General features: G+C 39.1%; 1 protein-coding gene across 4 annotated transcripts in view; it reads right to left on the bottom strand.

The window, feature by feature from the left end:
• Nucleotides 1-16,353, bottom strand: part of TPK1 (thiamin pyrophosphokinase 1) — a 301,560-nt gene that overhangs the window by 91,880 nt on the left and 193,327 nt on the right. For all 4 annotated transcript variants that reach the window (XM_038130027.1, XM_038130028.1, XM_038130030.1 and 1 more), the window contains one exon: nucleotides 13,362-13,508. In XM_038130027.1, coding sequence (XP_037985955.1) covers nucleotides 13,362-13,508 — 147 coding nt within the window. The remainder of the gene's footprint in view (nucleotides 1-13,361; nucleotides 13,509-16,353) is intronic.

Raw genomic sequence — 16,353 nt, 5'->3', positions numbered from 1 at the left:
AATATGTGTAAGAGGGATGATGAGCTACTCCCTTTATCTGCACGGGTTCTGAAGTGCATCTCTTTTGTGGCATACGCCATCTGGCACACCAGAATGGCTGGATTTGTTTATGATAACTCAGGATGCTGCTCAAGAGGTTCTGCCTCTGGCCATCCATCTCACTCAACAGGAATACACCAGCCTCTCCACATTCCTCAAGGATTTCAAGAACCATTAAGCATGGGTGGGTTAAGGCTGCATGTGGTAGCTTACACACCTACAACATATGGACATAACTCCCACAAAATCCTGAATGGACAGGAGGGTCTACGACTTTATGCAGAGACATACTGGCCCCTCAGAGACCTATTGAGTCCTCTCTTGGTGCTCTTCTAATTGCTTTAAAGCTTCAGTCAATACCCTGGGTAGAGTTAATATCTTATCAGTTTTATTCTCAGTTCCCAGGTTCCTCTAACATAAACGAAACAGGTAGCTCTTCCTTAAAAAAAATCTCTAAGCTTGCAGCTAATGAGACTGTCTGCCTGTGGCATCATTTCCACAGAAGACTAATTCCAGATCTTCAGCTGCTCTTGCTTCACTCTGAAGTGTGTCATCCAGTGAGGAAAAACTGCTGGTGGTTAACAATAGCAGAAAAACACACCATTTTTTTCCCCCTTTTTTTACCAGAGAGTCTTCCTCTTTTCCCTGCCCTAAAAGAAAAGTTATATCTGAGAAAGAACTAAATAGTGTGCCCCCATTATTGAGAGACATATACATACTGCAATGCAGCTTTTAAATGCTTGCATCTAAAAACCTTTAAGGTATGAGGCAGGAAGACCTCAGACTCAAAAAACAAGGGTACATTTCATTGCCAACATTGTGGTTTGTAGAAGAGAATTCTGCAAGCTAATTATTCTTCAATCTGATAATTTGTTCTTTCACCAGAATAAAAGGATTCCCCTCTGGGTGCAGCTCCTTCTTTTCCCTCAGGTACCTGACACTGCTGAAATTGAAGACCATAATTCAATTAACAAAGAATAGGAAATCTTAATGGAAATTAACCACTCAGAAACAGATGTTGATGACACAGAAATGTCGATACTCCCCATGAAGCACCACTGGCTGCCATGTGGATGGGAAAATGCAGAGACATCTGAAGTTGGAATTACATACCAGATGAGATAACTATACTTACATCTGCAGACCACTGTTCAAAGAAGTGTTTAAGCACAGAGTAAATTACATTAATCTGCTTTGCTATATGCTTACATTTATTCTGTATGGGTAACATCACTAGCCAAAAGGTATACAATTTTGCAGTAGTACATTCTCCCTGATTGCTAAACCATGTTTGGATATCTGATTTCTTATGGCATACATGAAAGCAATGCCTAGATTTCAGAATTTCAGAATTTTTAGGGTTGGAAGGGACCTCTGGGGATCACCTAGTCCAATGCACCTGCAAAGGCAGGGTCACCTAGAGCAGGTTACATAGGAATGCATCCACAGAGGGAGACTTCCACGACCTCCCTGAGCAGCCTTTCCAGTTCTCTGCCAATCTCAATGTAAAGAAGTTCTTCCTCATGTTGAGGTGCAATTTCTTGTGTTTTAGTTTATGGGCATTGCTCCTCATTCTCTCACTGGGCACCACTGAAAAGAGTCTGGCACCATCCTATTGGCATCTGCCTTTGAGGTATTTACAAGCACTAAAAAGATCATCTCTCACTCTTTCCTCTAAACAAGCCCAGCTCCCACAGCATAAGAGAGATGCTCCAGACCCCAGATCATCTTTGTGGCCTCCACTGGACACTCAGTAGCAACTTGTCCAGACACAGCACTCCAGATGTGGCCTCACCAGGGCAGAGTAAAAGGGCAGGATCACCTACCTTGACCTTCTGGCCACACTCTTCCCAGGGCACTCCAGGATACCATTGCCCCTCCTGGACACAAAGGCACTGCTGGCTCATGCACAATTTGTTACCCACCAAGACTCCCAGGCCCTTCTCTGCAGTGCTACTCTCTAGGAGTTCAGCCCTCAACCTCTGCTGATACTTGGGGTTATTCCTCCCTAGGTTTGGGATCCTACACTTGTCCTTGTTAGTTTTCTCCCCACCCAATGCTCCAGCCTATCAAGATCCCACTGAGTGGCAGCCCAGCTTTCAGGTGTATCAGCCTCTGCCCCTCAGTTTCATACCATCAGCAAACTTGCTGAGGGTACATTCTATCCCTTCATCCAGGTCACTGATAAACAAGTTCAATAAGACTGGACTCAGCAGATTCCTGACCACAGGCCTCCAGCTGACCATAACCCTCTGAGCTCTGACACTCAGCCAGTCCTTGGTCCACCCCCACCGTCCATCCATCTAACCCATACTTCCTACAATTACCTGTGATGATGGTAGGGGAGACAGTGTATTTCCAGCTAGAGTAAATAAAAGGCAAAAGGAAGCTACACCTGTGAAAAAGACTCCGTGGGTGGGGCTGGAACTCATGCTCACTGTTTGCAAACCAGCACTGCTGAAAAGCTGATCACAGACCAGTATGGCTCATGTGACTCAACATTCAAATGGATTAATGTCACTTTCAGGCTTCATGTTAAAAAAGCAGCAAATTAAGGACAGTTGGAAACACAATGCCTACATTTTAACAACTTTGGAAATTTTGTGTTTGCTTTTGGTGGGAATAGAGTTGAGGATGTAAAATCAGCATACTGAGCTCTGATTCTGCCTCCCTCTTCCACAGTTTTCCCTTTTGTAAACCTGTTGTGCAATCTCACCCAAAGAATGATTAGGGACTTTTCCTTCTAATTTCATAGAGTCATAGAATCCCATGGGCAGGGGATTCTGCTATTCACTTCACCAGGTTGCTCAGGGCCCTGTCCAACTAGGCCTGGAACACTTCCAGGGATGGGGCATCCACAACTTCTCTGGGCAACCTGTACCAGTATCTCACCAGCCTTGTGACAAAGAGTTTCCTTCTAATAGGAAAGAGAGGCATTTCCTTTCCTCTCTTTCAGCTTAAAACCTGTCCTGTCATTATCTACCCATGTAAAAATTCCCTCTCTCTTGCTCCTCTTTATAAGCTCCTGTAAAATATTGGAAGGGGCTCCAAGGTTTACCTGAAGCCTTCTGTTCTCCAGGCTGAATGACTGCACTCTCTCAGCCTGTCTTTATAGGAGAAGTGCTCCAGCCCTCTGAGCAGCTTTGTGGCCTCCTCTGGACTCACTGCAGCAGGTCCATGCTGGGGATGTTGTAGCACTGCAGGTGGGGTCTCACCAGAGAGGAGCAGAGGGGCAGAATTCTCTCCCTCACCCTTCTGGCCACGCTGCTTTGGAGGCAGCCCAGGACACGTTTGTCTCTCTGGGCTGTGAGTGCACATGGCTGGGTCATGTCCAGCCTCTCATCCAGCAGCACCTCCAAGTCCCTCTCAGCAGGGCTGCTCTCAATAATTTCTTCTTCCAGCCTCTACTTATGACTGGGATAGGTGCACTTGGACTTGTTAAACATCATGAGGAAGACTGTGGGCCCACTTCTCAAGTTTGTCCAGCTCCCTCTGAACGGCATAATTTTTGATGGAAATTTATCCATCACTGGTTTAAAGGAATTTACTCTTTTTCTAACATTGGGCTTGAGCTTAACCAGTTCTGGTTTATCTCCCTGGCATTTACTCAGTGCATTCAGGGACGGCAATAATTTCTCCTTTCAGCATTTTCTTCTGTGAGGTTACATGAGAGACTACAACACTTCCCTTTGTAAGGTAACAAAAACATAAGAAGAGATCAGAGTGGACAGAGCCATTATTTCTTGATGTGGCCACAGCCTCCTTCTGTATCAGGAGATTGTAAATTCTCAATAGTTACTTGTACAATGGTTCTAACACACCTAGTCGTCCTACCCGTGCCTCTGCAAGTGTCCCAGAATCACTTGGGTGGGAGGGAGTCTCGGGAGTGCAGCCTTCCCATCAGGTTTTGAACACTGTCAGGGACAGAGATTCTCTGGGCAACCTATTCCTGTATGTAATTTGTAATTATCTTCAGAGTAGAAACTTTTCCTTATAGCTACCCTGAATCTTTCATCTCAGTTTAGGGCCACTGTCTGTCATTCTTCTGCTGTGCATCTCAGGAATAAACCTAGCTTCATTCATCTTCTTGAAACCCCCTTCACAGGTCCTGGAAGATTGTTTCCAGATACCTTTTCTTCCTTTTAACAGAAACATATTCACTCCAAATCCCTTGATTTTAGGATTAAGAGTAGGAAGCCTGTGCACTGCCCTGAAGGTCATTGGCCCAGCTGCAGTGCTGGCAAGTATTTTTGACTGGAGTTGTCGTGAGTGACAGGCACATTACAGCCTTAAAAGACAATGAAGAATTCAATCCCTGATCCCCATCTGCTCTTGGGATGTTCTGTTAGAGCAGAGAGAGTCCTGAAGTAATGTAATCAGTTGTTATCAACATGAAGAAAATTCGGATTGCCAAGTCAATCACTTCCCATGGCAAAGCTGAATAGTTCTACCTAAATCTTGTTTATCAGCGTGGTACAGTGTTTTCTCTAGAACCTCTGGTATTACCAAATATTATCATTCTTCTGCCCTGACCCTTTTTTAACATTAAGAGTAAATGTTGAACATCCATACAGTTGACACCACTGCCCTGGCAGATGCAGAATTAACAGTGATACTGTACGGGATTGCAAAAGCCTAAGCCATTTCACAAAGGGATTGAATTGAAGAGATAAGACATTTTCAAATATAACTGAGGCCAGAATTCAGATGCTCACCTTCTACAACTTTAACTATTACCAGCACTCAGATGTGAACAGAAAAGGCCATTATTAAATTTACCTCTAAAGGATTCTATAAACCCTTCAGGTCAACAATTAAGTATTCAGCATTTTTATTTTTTTAAATTTTGTAGTAGAAAATAATTTATCACCTACTATCACTTCAATTTTTACTGTTATTTACATTCAGGAAAGGAACAATAATACTGATTTTCCCTGCTATATTTTTGATTGTATGAAATAAAATATTTTCCATTAATTTTCTTTCCAGATAAGGTTCTGTCACAGATTACAGACTTCTGACACTTGTTAAGTTTCTCTACAGAACTTTCTGTAACTCGGGCAGGGAGTGAAAAAAAATGGCATGCCCCTAAACTATCATTGAAATCCACTTAATACTCAGAGGAAAGTTGCTACTGCAAAACTCTAGTGAAATTCACCTCAAGCAAGGCAGTAAGGTGCCTTCAGAAAGACACTGTCACTTAGTGGGTAGAACAGAATTCCAGGACTTGAGAAATGAGGGCTAGCACAATAAAGCTGAACAAAGAGTTACAACTCAGCAATGATTTCAGGGTGATGCAAAGGCACACTGCAGCAGGTATCACCCCAGCAGATTCCTGTACTAAATATGGGGCTGCTTTGGTCATTGGTACATTGGTAAGATGAAACATTGTGAGACCCAAGAGGAATATGATTCTATGATTCTATGAATAGATGAAGCCAGAATGACTGGGCATTGATGAATTAATGCTTCATAGCACACAGTTGTGACTGATGAGAGGAGATAAATCCTGGGAAAAATCTTCAGGGTAGCAGTGGCTGCTTAAGTTAAAGATAGAACAGTTTAGAAAAAAGTGAACTAAAAAATTAAGATAAGATGATGTGCTGAGAAAAGATAGTTGAGAGGATTCAATGAAAATTCAGAGGGAAAAGAAAGGGAAAGTGGAAGAAACAAGATTAGATAAAGAAAGTAAGATCTTGCAGTATGATGACTACTTAGTAAGGAGGATAGCATCTGATAAGGCAAGACACAGAAAGTGTTAATAACTATTCTTCTGAGTCCTGTCACTTCTTCATGTCTAATGGTTGACCTTGAAATTCAAAATATTGCATTACTCCTCCCAGGTGTTAAATGATAGACAAATAATTTAAATCATAATCATAAAAATACTACAAAATCAATCTGCAAAGCACCAGTCTATGACACCTTCATACTGACATGCATTTACATAATGTTCCGTTTTTAAAGTATAAAAATATGATACCTTATAGAAATAGAAAGTATATTGAATTATGTACAAAATATTTAAATCTTTTGGTCAAATTTGGAATCCATATTAACAGTCTCTTGAAGTGCTTTTGTCTTTATTTTTTCCTTTTGGGCCAAAAATCTATTCACAAAAAACTTAGAAATTCTGCAGCTTGCTAAAAAAATCCCCATATAGGAGTAAAGTCCTACCTGGGAAAAAAACCCAAACAAATCTGGAAAGACACCCCCCCCCCCCCCCCCCCCCCCCCCCATTCTCCAGCTTTGTTCCATTCAGTTGCAGAATAAAGAGAAGTGAAAATACTGCTGTGATCTTCTTTAGCTTACCAATATTGTCAAAACTGGAGAGAGTTTGACCAGCTTCCTATTGATCCCAGGTTATATATCAGCTCCTACCCATAAGCAAATGGCAAAGACAAACATTTTGTATTTTGCTGCTGACCATTTAATGGAAAGCAGAATAATTGTTTATAGTACACAAAATTATTAATACAACACTGAACACAAACGCCCAAAGTATCAGGCCACTGCAAAAAGAAGTTGTTAAGGGACAGAATGAAAAGATGGATTAAGATTTTGAAGGAAAGAAAAGTAATTGACAAGTTTGGGGGAAAAAAACTCCAACAAAACAGCTCTAAGATAATCAGCTTTGTAGCAAAGCCACATGTGGTTTCCATAAACCAATAAAATAGATATTATCATATTGACAAGATCATATCACAGCAGCTAGGGGCAACAACAGAGAGCAGGAATCTCATTGGAAGAGTTTTATTTAGGGTGAAGGTTCTCCTTGATGATCATCCATCAGCAGCTGCAGTAATTAATTAAAAATCTGGGCAAATATTGAAAAAAGTTGCAAGCAGAACTGTTGACACTTACCAAGTGCAAACTATTGATTGAGAATCACACTGGATGACTTCAGAATTTAGAAACACCTAAGTAATCCAATTAGACTCCTTACATCATCTTCTCTTGCAGACACCGTCAAGATGTGGATTCAAAAACAGCTGTGTGATTATCAGATCCTGCTATAGAGTATGACTTGTTTCTTAACAGTTATGAACAGATGAAAATTTTATTTAATAAGCCTATTTTTTTTCACTTGGTAATGATGTTTTGGTACTTTCCTTTCCTCTCTGAAGGATAGGTACTTTATTAAACTGGTTACCTGCAAGCTAACAAATTGATTTATGATTTTTTTTGTTGTCAGTTTGTCTTCCTTATAAAGAAGAAATCCATAACTATTAGATGTCATCCATAAAGCTGATGCAGGTGGCACTTCTAACTGATGCTAAATAAACTGTTTAAAAGGATTTGACTGTTTCAAAAGCTAATTATTATTTCTCAGGTTCTATATAATCTTGGTCTATTTCATACTACACATCTGCTGGTGTTGGAATAGAAAAAAGTTACAAAGACTGTAGCTGTTAAGAGAAAATACATCCAGAAGTTTCCTTTTACAGCAGTGAGAAGCAAGAAAGCAAGTAAATATTTTCCAGGTCAGAATGTTATTGACAAATAGGAATTAATTTTGGATCACTGCTATTCAGTAAAACAGAGAAATCCTGTGCAAAACCATGAAGTAACATCACTTCATAGCCATGAATTACCATGAAATAAACCTGAGTCCTTTAGACCTGTGGCCTTTTGTAGGTCACATTTACATAGGCCTACTACATTACCACAGGAAAAAAATTAATTGGTCCAGCTGAATTTTCCCAAGAAAGAATAAAAAACCAGGCTAGTTTAAGTCTTATTTTAAGAAGAGAAGTTGAGCTGTAACCAAGTCCTCAAATTTTCTTACCAAAGAAGAAAACTAAGGCAGCCAAACTACCAACATAGAAACTTTTTTTTTTTTTTTTTTTACCTCCTGAGAAGCTACTTCAATGTAATACCAAACCTCTGGAAGCACAAAACCCATTTCTGCAAGGTTTTCTGTGAAGGACTCAGGCTCCTAAAGAAAGGTTGGATGAAGACTTTTCCTCAGCTAGTATTTTTGATATTTCAGTGTCTCTGTCCAGCTGAATGGCCGGCTTTCTCATAGAAAAAGTCACAAAAAGAGGTATTTATCAAAGAACAAGGAGTTGTATATTTGTGAATTCCACAAGGACCTGAAGGCACAGAGACTGACTGCTTTGTCAAGTATATTGAGTTCCAATAGTGTTCTCTGAGAGAAGATATCAAACAGGAGAGACAGCCTTTCAGGACAATAAACACTGTAAGTACTAAATGCATGTTTAGATATTGGATATATGTTTAAATGCCTTCCTTTACAACTGTAATCTTTTTGAAACTGAATTTACCCATCAAAAATACATATCCAGGAAAAGGAGACATTAAATTTCCAGATCCCAAAATTATCCCCCATAGAAGGCACATTCATTAAGAATTTTCTCCATTGAGCACAAGCCAGATCTGCTTCTTACACACATGAGGTGGTACAGATCTGATCAGATAACTCATTCTTGAGGTTCCTGCAAATTTCAAGAACTGGCTGCCAGAGAAAACTCACAAGTTGAAGGTATATACCCTGAAATTCCCATTAAATTTCACAAGCATGGACACAAACCAAATCAAATAACATTGGCACAGAGAACTGCAACAAACCCCAGCAAACTTTCTGGTCTTTGTACCTTCTCTCACATCTGCTGCAGCGTCTCCATCTAGGAGCACATCTTCATGCCAAGTCACTCTGTCTGCACTTGTAAATCAGTTCAGGTAATAGCTCTGGAACTCAAGCCAACCACCACAGCAGTGCTCATGTGCGTGTGGCTGTTCTCTCTTGGCCCCATGACAAGGCGGTCTCTTCCAAACGCTTGGGAAGCTGCTCCTGGCCTGTGCTAAACCCAAGGCATGCCCAGTCACCATCTATGAGAAGGATGGCTGGCTCCCTCTGAAACTGCGCTTGGCACCATGCTGACTAATTATCTGCACAGCCTCCTCTATGGCAATATTTATGCTAATTAAGGGCCTTGCTAATACTGCTGTTACTATTACCATGACAGTACATTCCATGCCAGAGCAGGGCAGAGGGTGTAATGGCATTTTGTAAATAACCAAACGAGCTTCACAGTATCCATTCAGAGAAGGACATGGTTTTTACTCAATTTACTATCTAGAAGACTGTGGGATCAGAAGACTACCCAATATACTTCTCTTCAAGGAAATGATGGTAAAGAGCCAAGAATAAGGGATGGAATTCCCGATTCTTATTTCTCACATTTAGCTGCTGGGCCACTACCTACGATGTTAAATTATTCATCATTTCTCACAGGGAAGGCAGGCATGCACTCAAAAGAGAAGCCGGGTGCAAGAAAAAGGGTTATCAAAGTATTCACACACTCTTTCAAAAGAGTTAGTTAACTGACAAAAATATGCTGCTGTAATGCATTTTCATGTGTAGGCAGCAATTCTCCTCTACATCCTAGGGCAGGAATCCTGTGTGGGGAAAACTGAACTGCTCAGTATATGTAAAAGACAGGCCTCATTAACTCTTGGACATCTTCTCATTTCTTGGTCATAAATCCTATTACCTTGTATTACAAACTGCCATAAAACTCACAGATAAAAGATAATTTATGCTCAGTGTACAGAAGCTAATGTTTCTGTACTCCTGAGAAGCACACAACCAGAAAATGAGAAAGTATGTATGTGAAACCTTAAGCCATTCATATTGAGCATGGCTAGCATGATAAACATGACTCTAAGGGAATTATGCTCTTCAGCCAGGGTACAGTCTAATGGTAATTGATATTACCAAATTTCTAACATAAAATGTATGAACTCTTGCATAAAATATCCTGCTTATAAAGACTGATTACTCCTTATTAAAAATTCAAGCTTTCCTCCCTCCCCCATCACAGAATGAAATATGAAATCTATTCAGTACACAGGTACATTTTTTCTTTTTTTTTTCAAACTCCAATCATCAGATAAGCAAATGCTTCATAACAAGCATCACATCCTAGAATTCTTACAAAGTTTCCCTATTTCTGACTCCTATCCTAATTAGTGTTGCATGGCACACAAAAAATAACAGCCCTTGGAGTTGGCAGAATCAAAGGCAGCTCAATCTTTTATTTGCTTTTTCTCTGAAGCAATTTAAATTCCTCAGACTTTGGCACCGATTTTAACTGTACTGGTTATCTGCTCAAAGGAATATTTTGCTTTAGTGAAGACTGAGCAAATGCGCCCATTTAGGCTGCTTGTCATTAGTTTTCCTTTCCCATTCAGACAAAAGAAAATCTTTCACTGTCAATTTATAAATTCTGTAGCTACAAACTATGTTCTCATTGTGTGGGCCCTTCCATAGGCACAACTCATTTCATGCCTTCTTTCTTTTCTTCAATATTTTATTAGTGGTTTGACATATATTGGAATTAATTTATCTAAATTTACATACTTACAGTCTATATATCTTCATTTCAGCCTCCCACCCAGTTTCCCCATAGAGATCATGTAGACAGGTATTTATGGGATGTAATTATTCCCATCTTTTTCCCATTTTCCTTACAGGAGCTCATCCTTAAAGGTCAGAAATGAACATAAGAGAATTGACTTCCTTGTGGTTTTCTTCGCTTTCCATGTCAAAACATTTTTATCTATATGTTTCAAAAACTTGCACTGTCTATTTCCCAAGAAATGCCTCAATGCTCAAAGTTCTAATTATTTGGATAATGTACTTGGATTCAGCACTTGGATAATGTTATTGGCTGATGGAAAAAGGCACTTTTTACCTGGTCCACCTTGCCTGGTAGTCTGCACTGGATCCCAAATCAGGCATTGTCCTTGCTGTCTTCCTCTTCCAACCCTGAAGACTTTTAGCAAGTCCATAATGTTTACGCTGTGGACCCTTTACAAGTGTGTTAAATATTGATGTATTTCTTCTACCATAACCTTTTACACCAACATTGCAACAATGTGAAATCTCTCTCTTTCAAACAATTAATATATTTTTGGTGGTCTTAGATATATACTCACACCATCCTCCCCTTAGTTTCTGCACTAGTAACTATAAATTCAGCAGCTTGACTTGTTACTCCCCTTGTTATCCTTCCTAGGGGTCTTAAGGAATTATCAGTCTATGTGCTGTATCCAAATACTTTAGACTTTGCCTAGGTACACATGACAGAGAACCACTCTCCTACTACAATGAACCAAAAGCTAACATTATTTGCAAACAAAACCATAATTTTGTTTGTCTCATATATTTTATCCAAAGAATCCAATAAAGATCAGTTTCTTCTTCCCAAGAGAGAAAGTTTCTCTTCTACATTTATAGAAATGTTTCCGTTCTACATTTATAGAAAAAAGCAACATGATCTCAACTTTATAATCTGCATCAGCATTTGAATCTCAAAACCTTGCTTCATTTATTGCACAGTTTCCAGACTTGTATTTCGAACAGTCAGTGGGTCTCCTACTGTGTTAAACTCCCTCCTACCTTGATTTTAAATTACAAAGGAAACAGAGGGAAAAGAGAGAATGCCATGATTGTAGCTGTTTGGAAGAGAAAAATATCAAGCTGAACTCCATTAAAAAAACTCAAAAAAAACCCAAAAAAACCCCCCACCCAACTCCCTGCCCCTCCCAAAAAAACAAACCAACCAAAAACGAGAGAGTACTTCCAAACTTAGGATCCTTGTTTCTCTCAGTTTATAAACTACTCACTTTTTAAGAGAAAAACAACTATCAACTCTGCAGGATTAATGTTATTATCTGTTATTATCCACAACAGTTGACTGAAAATGCCAACAGTGACAAGTTTAAACCAACAATGAAAAGCAATTTTGTATCAAAGTTAGCACCAAGATTGTTTAAATGTCCTGCCCCTATACCAGCCCCTTTTCTCCGTATGCTAGAAATAGCCTGAAGTTTCCTGTGGAACTTTGCCCATCTACAAAAAAGTATTAAAAGCTTTTGTATGGCATTATTAAAAATAGAACAAAGAAGTTTCCAGAAAACAAAACAATTAGCAACCTCCCATTTCTATTTTAAAGGCACAGATCACGTTGTTTTTTTTCAAGTTGTAAAGGCTTTAATTATTCATGGAAGACTCATGAAAGCAACCTTAGGCATTGCATTTTAAAGCTGCTTATGGAAAAGATGAATGAAAATAATTATAAATCTTTCCAGTCTTAGCAAGAGTTTTGTAAGTTAAAATGTAAATTGTCCACTTTATTTCAGCTCTTCAACATGTTCTTAAAAATACCCTAAAAGAAATTTACAGTTGTCAGCAAAGTACTGCACTCACAGATCAATTACAAGCAAGTTACTCCTGACTTTTAGGTTTTAACCACAGTTATCCTTTATTTCTCTTTCCCCTTCACTCTGCTGCCTCCCTCTATTTAGTTGTGCAACTAATGATCAGAGTAATTCCTCATCATACTGGCAAAAGAGCTCCTGTGCCTACTACTTTTCCTGGAGACACAGTGCTTGAAATTGTTAATAGAGCACCTGCCCCTGTGGCTTTAAATCTATAATCTCATAGAACTTCATTAATGCTTTTCTCAAATTACACTGAAGCAGATTTGGTGCAAGGTTGTATCAAATTTACCTGTGAATGTTATTTATTTTAATAGAACAAGCTTTCCAAGAGAAACTGGGAAAGTTAGATAAGCTTTAGAAACCTTGCCAAAGGGAAAACATATTTTCAAAAAAATAAATGAATCACTGTTAGAGAACAGTGTTTGATGTTGAGATTTGCCTTTAATTTAAATCTCAGAAGCAGAAGATCAGCAAGATTATTTTGTGTGCGTTGTTTTATGAATCAATAAATGCAATAACAGATCTGAAAAACCACAGAAATAACACATCTTAAATAAATTCCCTCGTTGATGCTAGATGGATTCCCATCATAATGAACTGTGCCATTTGGACTGCATAGGAGCTCTGCCTGATGGGGATGTCAGGAGCTCCCTCCTAACATCCTCTCACGTCTTTTCTTTGTTCCTCTTATTGAAGACATCCGTATTGCTACTCAACATGCAAAAGGGGTGTATGCTAAATTTAGACTTACTGGAATCTAATTTAAAAGATTAATTTTTTCCCCCATTTATAATAAATATTCTATATTTACCCAATTCAGTTTTCATACTTTCTGGTTTTCTTGTTTCTCCCCTTTAAACAAGTTTATCGTGAACAAATTAAACATAATTTCCAAAGGAGGAATTCAGAGCCCATCATTAGTTGTCCACTTGCCTGCAATGTATTTTATATTTCAGCTCTGACCCTACAGAACACAGGAGATAAAGTAAGCATTTAATGGTGCAAGACCTATGGTGTCAGTGTGGGTGGAAGGTCAGTTTTATTACAAAGTAACTTTTCACAACACTTACAGGTTGAAGCAGGTAAATCAGCGAGCACTCCTGGATAACTATCACTGGAGAAGGAGTGATATTTGTTGCATGAAAAAGCGTTTCCACAGATGCCATTGTTTGGTCAAAGCGTCCTCCAAGTCCACCAAGAGCCACAATCACATCGACCTAAAAGACCGAACAAAAAGATGCACCAAGAAAAGTTTCAGGAATGATCTTTGGACCCTGAAAATCCACAATAAAATCAGTTTGAGAAAAAAACCAAAAAAAACCCCCAAAAAACCCAAAACAAACAAACAACAAAAACCAACCCAAAAAACCCACTGACTATAGAAAAGCAAATGTCAAATACAGTTATTTACTCCCATTACCGATAAATACCGGTATGTGATTTTCAAGCTGAGTATTAAAACCATAAATCCATGGCCAACATGTGGCACTTTTTAAAAGGACATAACCATTCTCCCTAAAATACAGGCAAGTCTGTGAAGGTACTAACCTGTCTGTCCTGAATATATAGAGTCTAGGATATATCACTCCACATGGAAACTCTTGGGTAAGTGCAGCATATCTGAGCCACAGAATCCCCCATTCTTTGCATCACTTCATTATTATACTCACAGTTCACAGAGCAAATAAAGGAAATATCAGGTTAGGCCATTATGCATCATTCTCATTCCTGCCATACAGCATTTCAATGTACAAGCAATACCACTCAAAGGCTGGCCCTGCTCAAGATTAGAAGTAGTACTGCATAGAAAGTTCTGCCCCAAGTGTCTAGGACATCACCTCCCAGCTGTCAGGGACAGACAGCCACAGGAGCACTCTCCAGTCCCAGTCACACAGAAAACACCATCTGACTGCTCGCAATATGCCATGGAGTTGGACTGCTCCTGCTCAATTCTCTCACACAGGTGTTCCAGATTCTGAACACTTCATTTCCTATAAGCAGAAAAGTAGTATTCAAAATGCTTGGTTAAGAGCTTTTAGGTACTTAAATAAAAGGTCACTGAGTGCAAAGTATTATTATTATTACTTCCATAATGTAGATCAGTTATGTTCAGTAATTGTATTTTAAAAAGTTAATGCTAAGTCATATCTAGGGCCCTAAGACATTTCAGCTATGAAGTCTTTAGAAGCTGCTTTGACAATGGCCATCTGGTTAAGTTTCCAACTTTACAGAGCTTAAGTCTGTGGTTTCTGTGATTAAATGAGATTTTACTCAACCCGAGAGCCACATAATGGTGCTCTGTGTATCTGGAATGATGTATTAATAGCATCAGCTTCTATTTTTATTACCAGGTCTAGGGCTTTATGATTCTGTTGAATATTGTTTTGCATGAAAATTAAGGTCTTGAGGAGATATACCATCTTTCTCATCACCACCTGGAAAATTCTTCAGAGACCAGAGTGGATCAATACAACACATTACACTAGCAGCAAACCCTGCAACAAAAACACCTATCCTTGTACTGCTGACAGCATGTATTTTCTGGGCAGAATATGGATTACACAGACCAAATGTACAACCAAGAGAATAGGGATGGTAAGAAAACCTACCCTTAAACAGAAGACAAAATAGCAAAAGGTAAAAAGCATGTGTTTCCATCTAAGATATAACACCATAATATATTTTCCCTTTTATTGATTCCACTTTAGAAACAAACTGCTTTTGTTTGACTGGTGATGACTGTGAGTTAAAAGGGTGGATTGATTCTCTGAAAATAATACTACTAATATGACCCACCAACACCCATCAGTTCCCTACCAGACAGCCAGCACTAAAATGCTCCTCTCCTTCCCCAAGAGAGGTCATGGAGAAAATCAGATTTACTAAACTGGAACCACAGTAAACTTAAGGTGGCTTGACAAAGGATCAGCATCCACATGTATATTGTTTTTCTTCTAAGCAATAGGAATGAAGCTCAAATATTAGCCTAGATGAGTCCTCAAGAAACCAAGCAACTACTTTATAGTTTCTTGATGTATATATACCTCACCATACATTAACACTTTTTTTGGCTTTGATGATTCATACCAATGTAAAAGGTAGGAATGAAGGAAATATAGAGTTCCTTTGACTTGGAATTGAAATGATGCAATAACATTCTAGAAGTGCCTTCTTTCCTCTCTAAACCCTTCTTTATTATTACCACACTTGTGCTTCCCATGAAGTACAGGACCCAGCTCAAGTTATGAAGTGCACAGAACCGCAGAGTTCTGTGGCAGAGACGGCCAGAGAACTGCAAGTTGAAGAAAAAACGGAGCAAAAACCCCACTTCTTATATTTTCAAGTAATACAGAATCCTGCTCAAAGTCCTACTCCTTATTCAGTTGAAACAGTGCAGTCTTGTGGATTGGTTACCAAAAAGGAAGAAAATAAAACCAACATTACATGGAGTGGAGGCATGTTGAAAAGGCATTCACAAACAAGAGGTATGGGGTTGAGTTGTGTTGGGAGAAGGATAATAAAGATATCTGAAAAGGGAATGTATCTATTATTTAGGGTTTGCATGGATTGTGAAAATTAAGAACAAGCATGTGGCAGGTATGCAAACAAACCCAGCTGGAGTATGAGAGGAACAGACAGAGAGAAAAGCTAAAATTCTGCACTTCTATGACAGTTTACAGTACCACCTTTCACTGGATAATCTTGGCAGAAGAGACAGGCATTCAGACATCGTAGTACTTTTAGAGCCTTTATTTGAAGGGCTAAGCATTCACACTTTGTTTATTGAAAAAAAACCCCAAAAGGCTAAGCGCAGCCAAAACCTCAAGAACCTTTTCATTCTAAAGCTATCACCTCTGTTAAAAAATGAAAAACCACCTAAAACACACAACACAAAAATCACAAACTAACAAAACAATCAGTTCCTTCCCTGTAATCACTGCTCTTGTCACACTGCCAAGAACTTAAGAAAATGGATGTACATGAAAGCATGTACACAACTCCGTGTCATTCTAGCATCTAACACAAAGAGAATACCCAAGGACTGGTACATTTAGATATTCC

Source organism: Motacilla alba, chromosome 2 (assembly GCF_015832195.1).
Source record: "Motacilla alba alba isolate MOTALB_02 chromosome 2, Motacilla_alba_V1.0_pri, whole genome shotgun sequence".
Lineage (NCBI taxonomy): Eukaryota > Metazoa > Chordata > Aves > Passeriformes > Motacillidae > Motacilla > Motacilla alba.
This window is presented reverse-complemented; position numbering and strand designations above follow the sequence as displayed.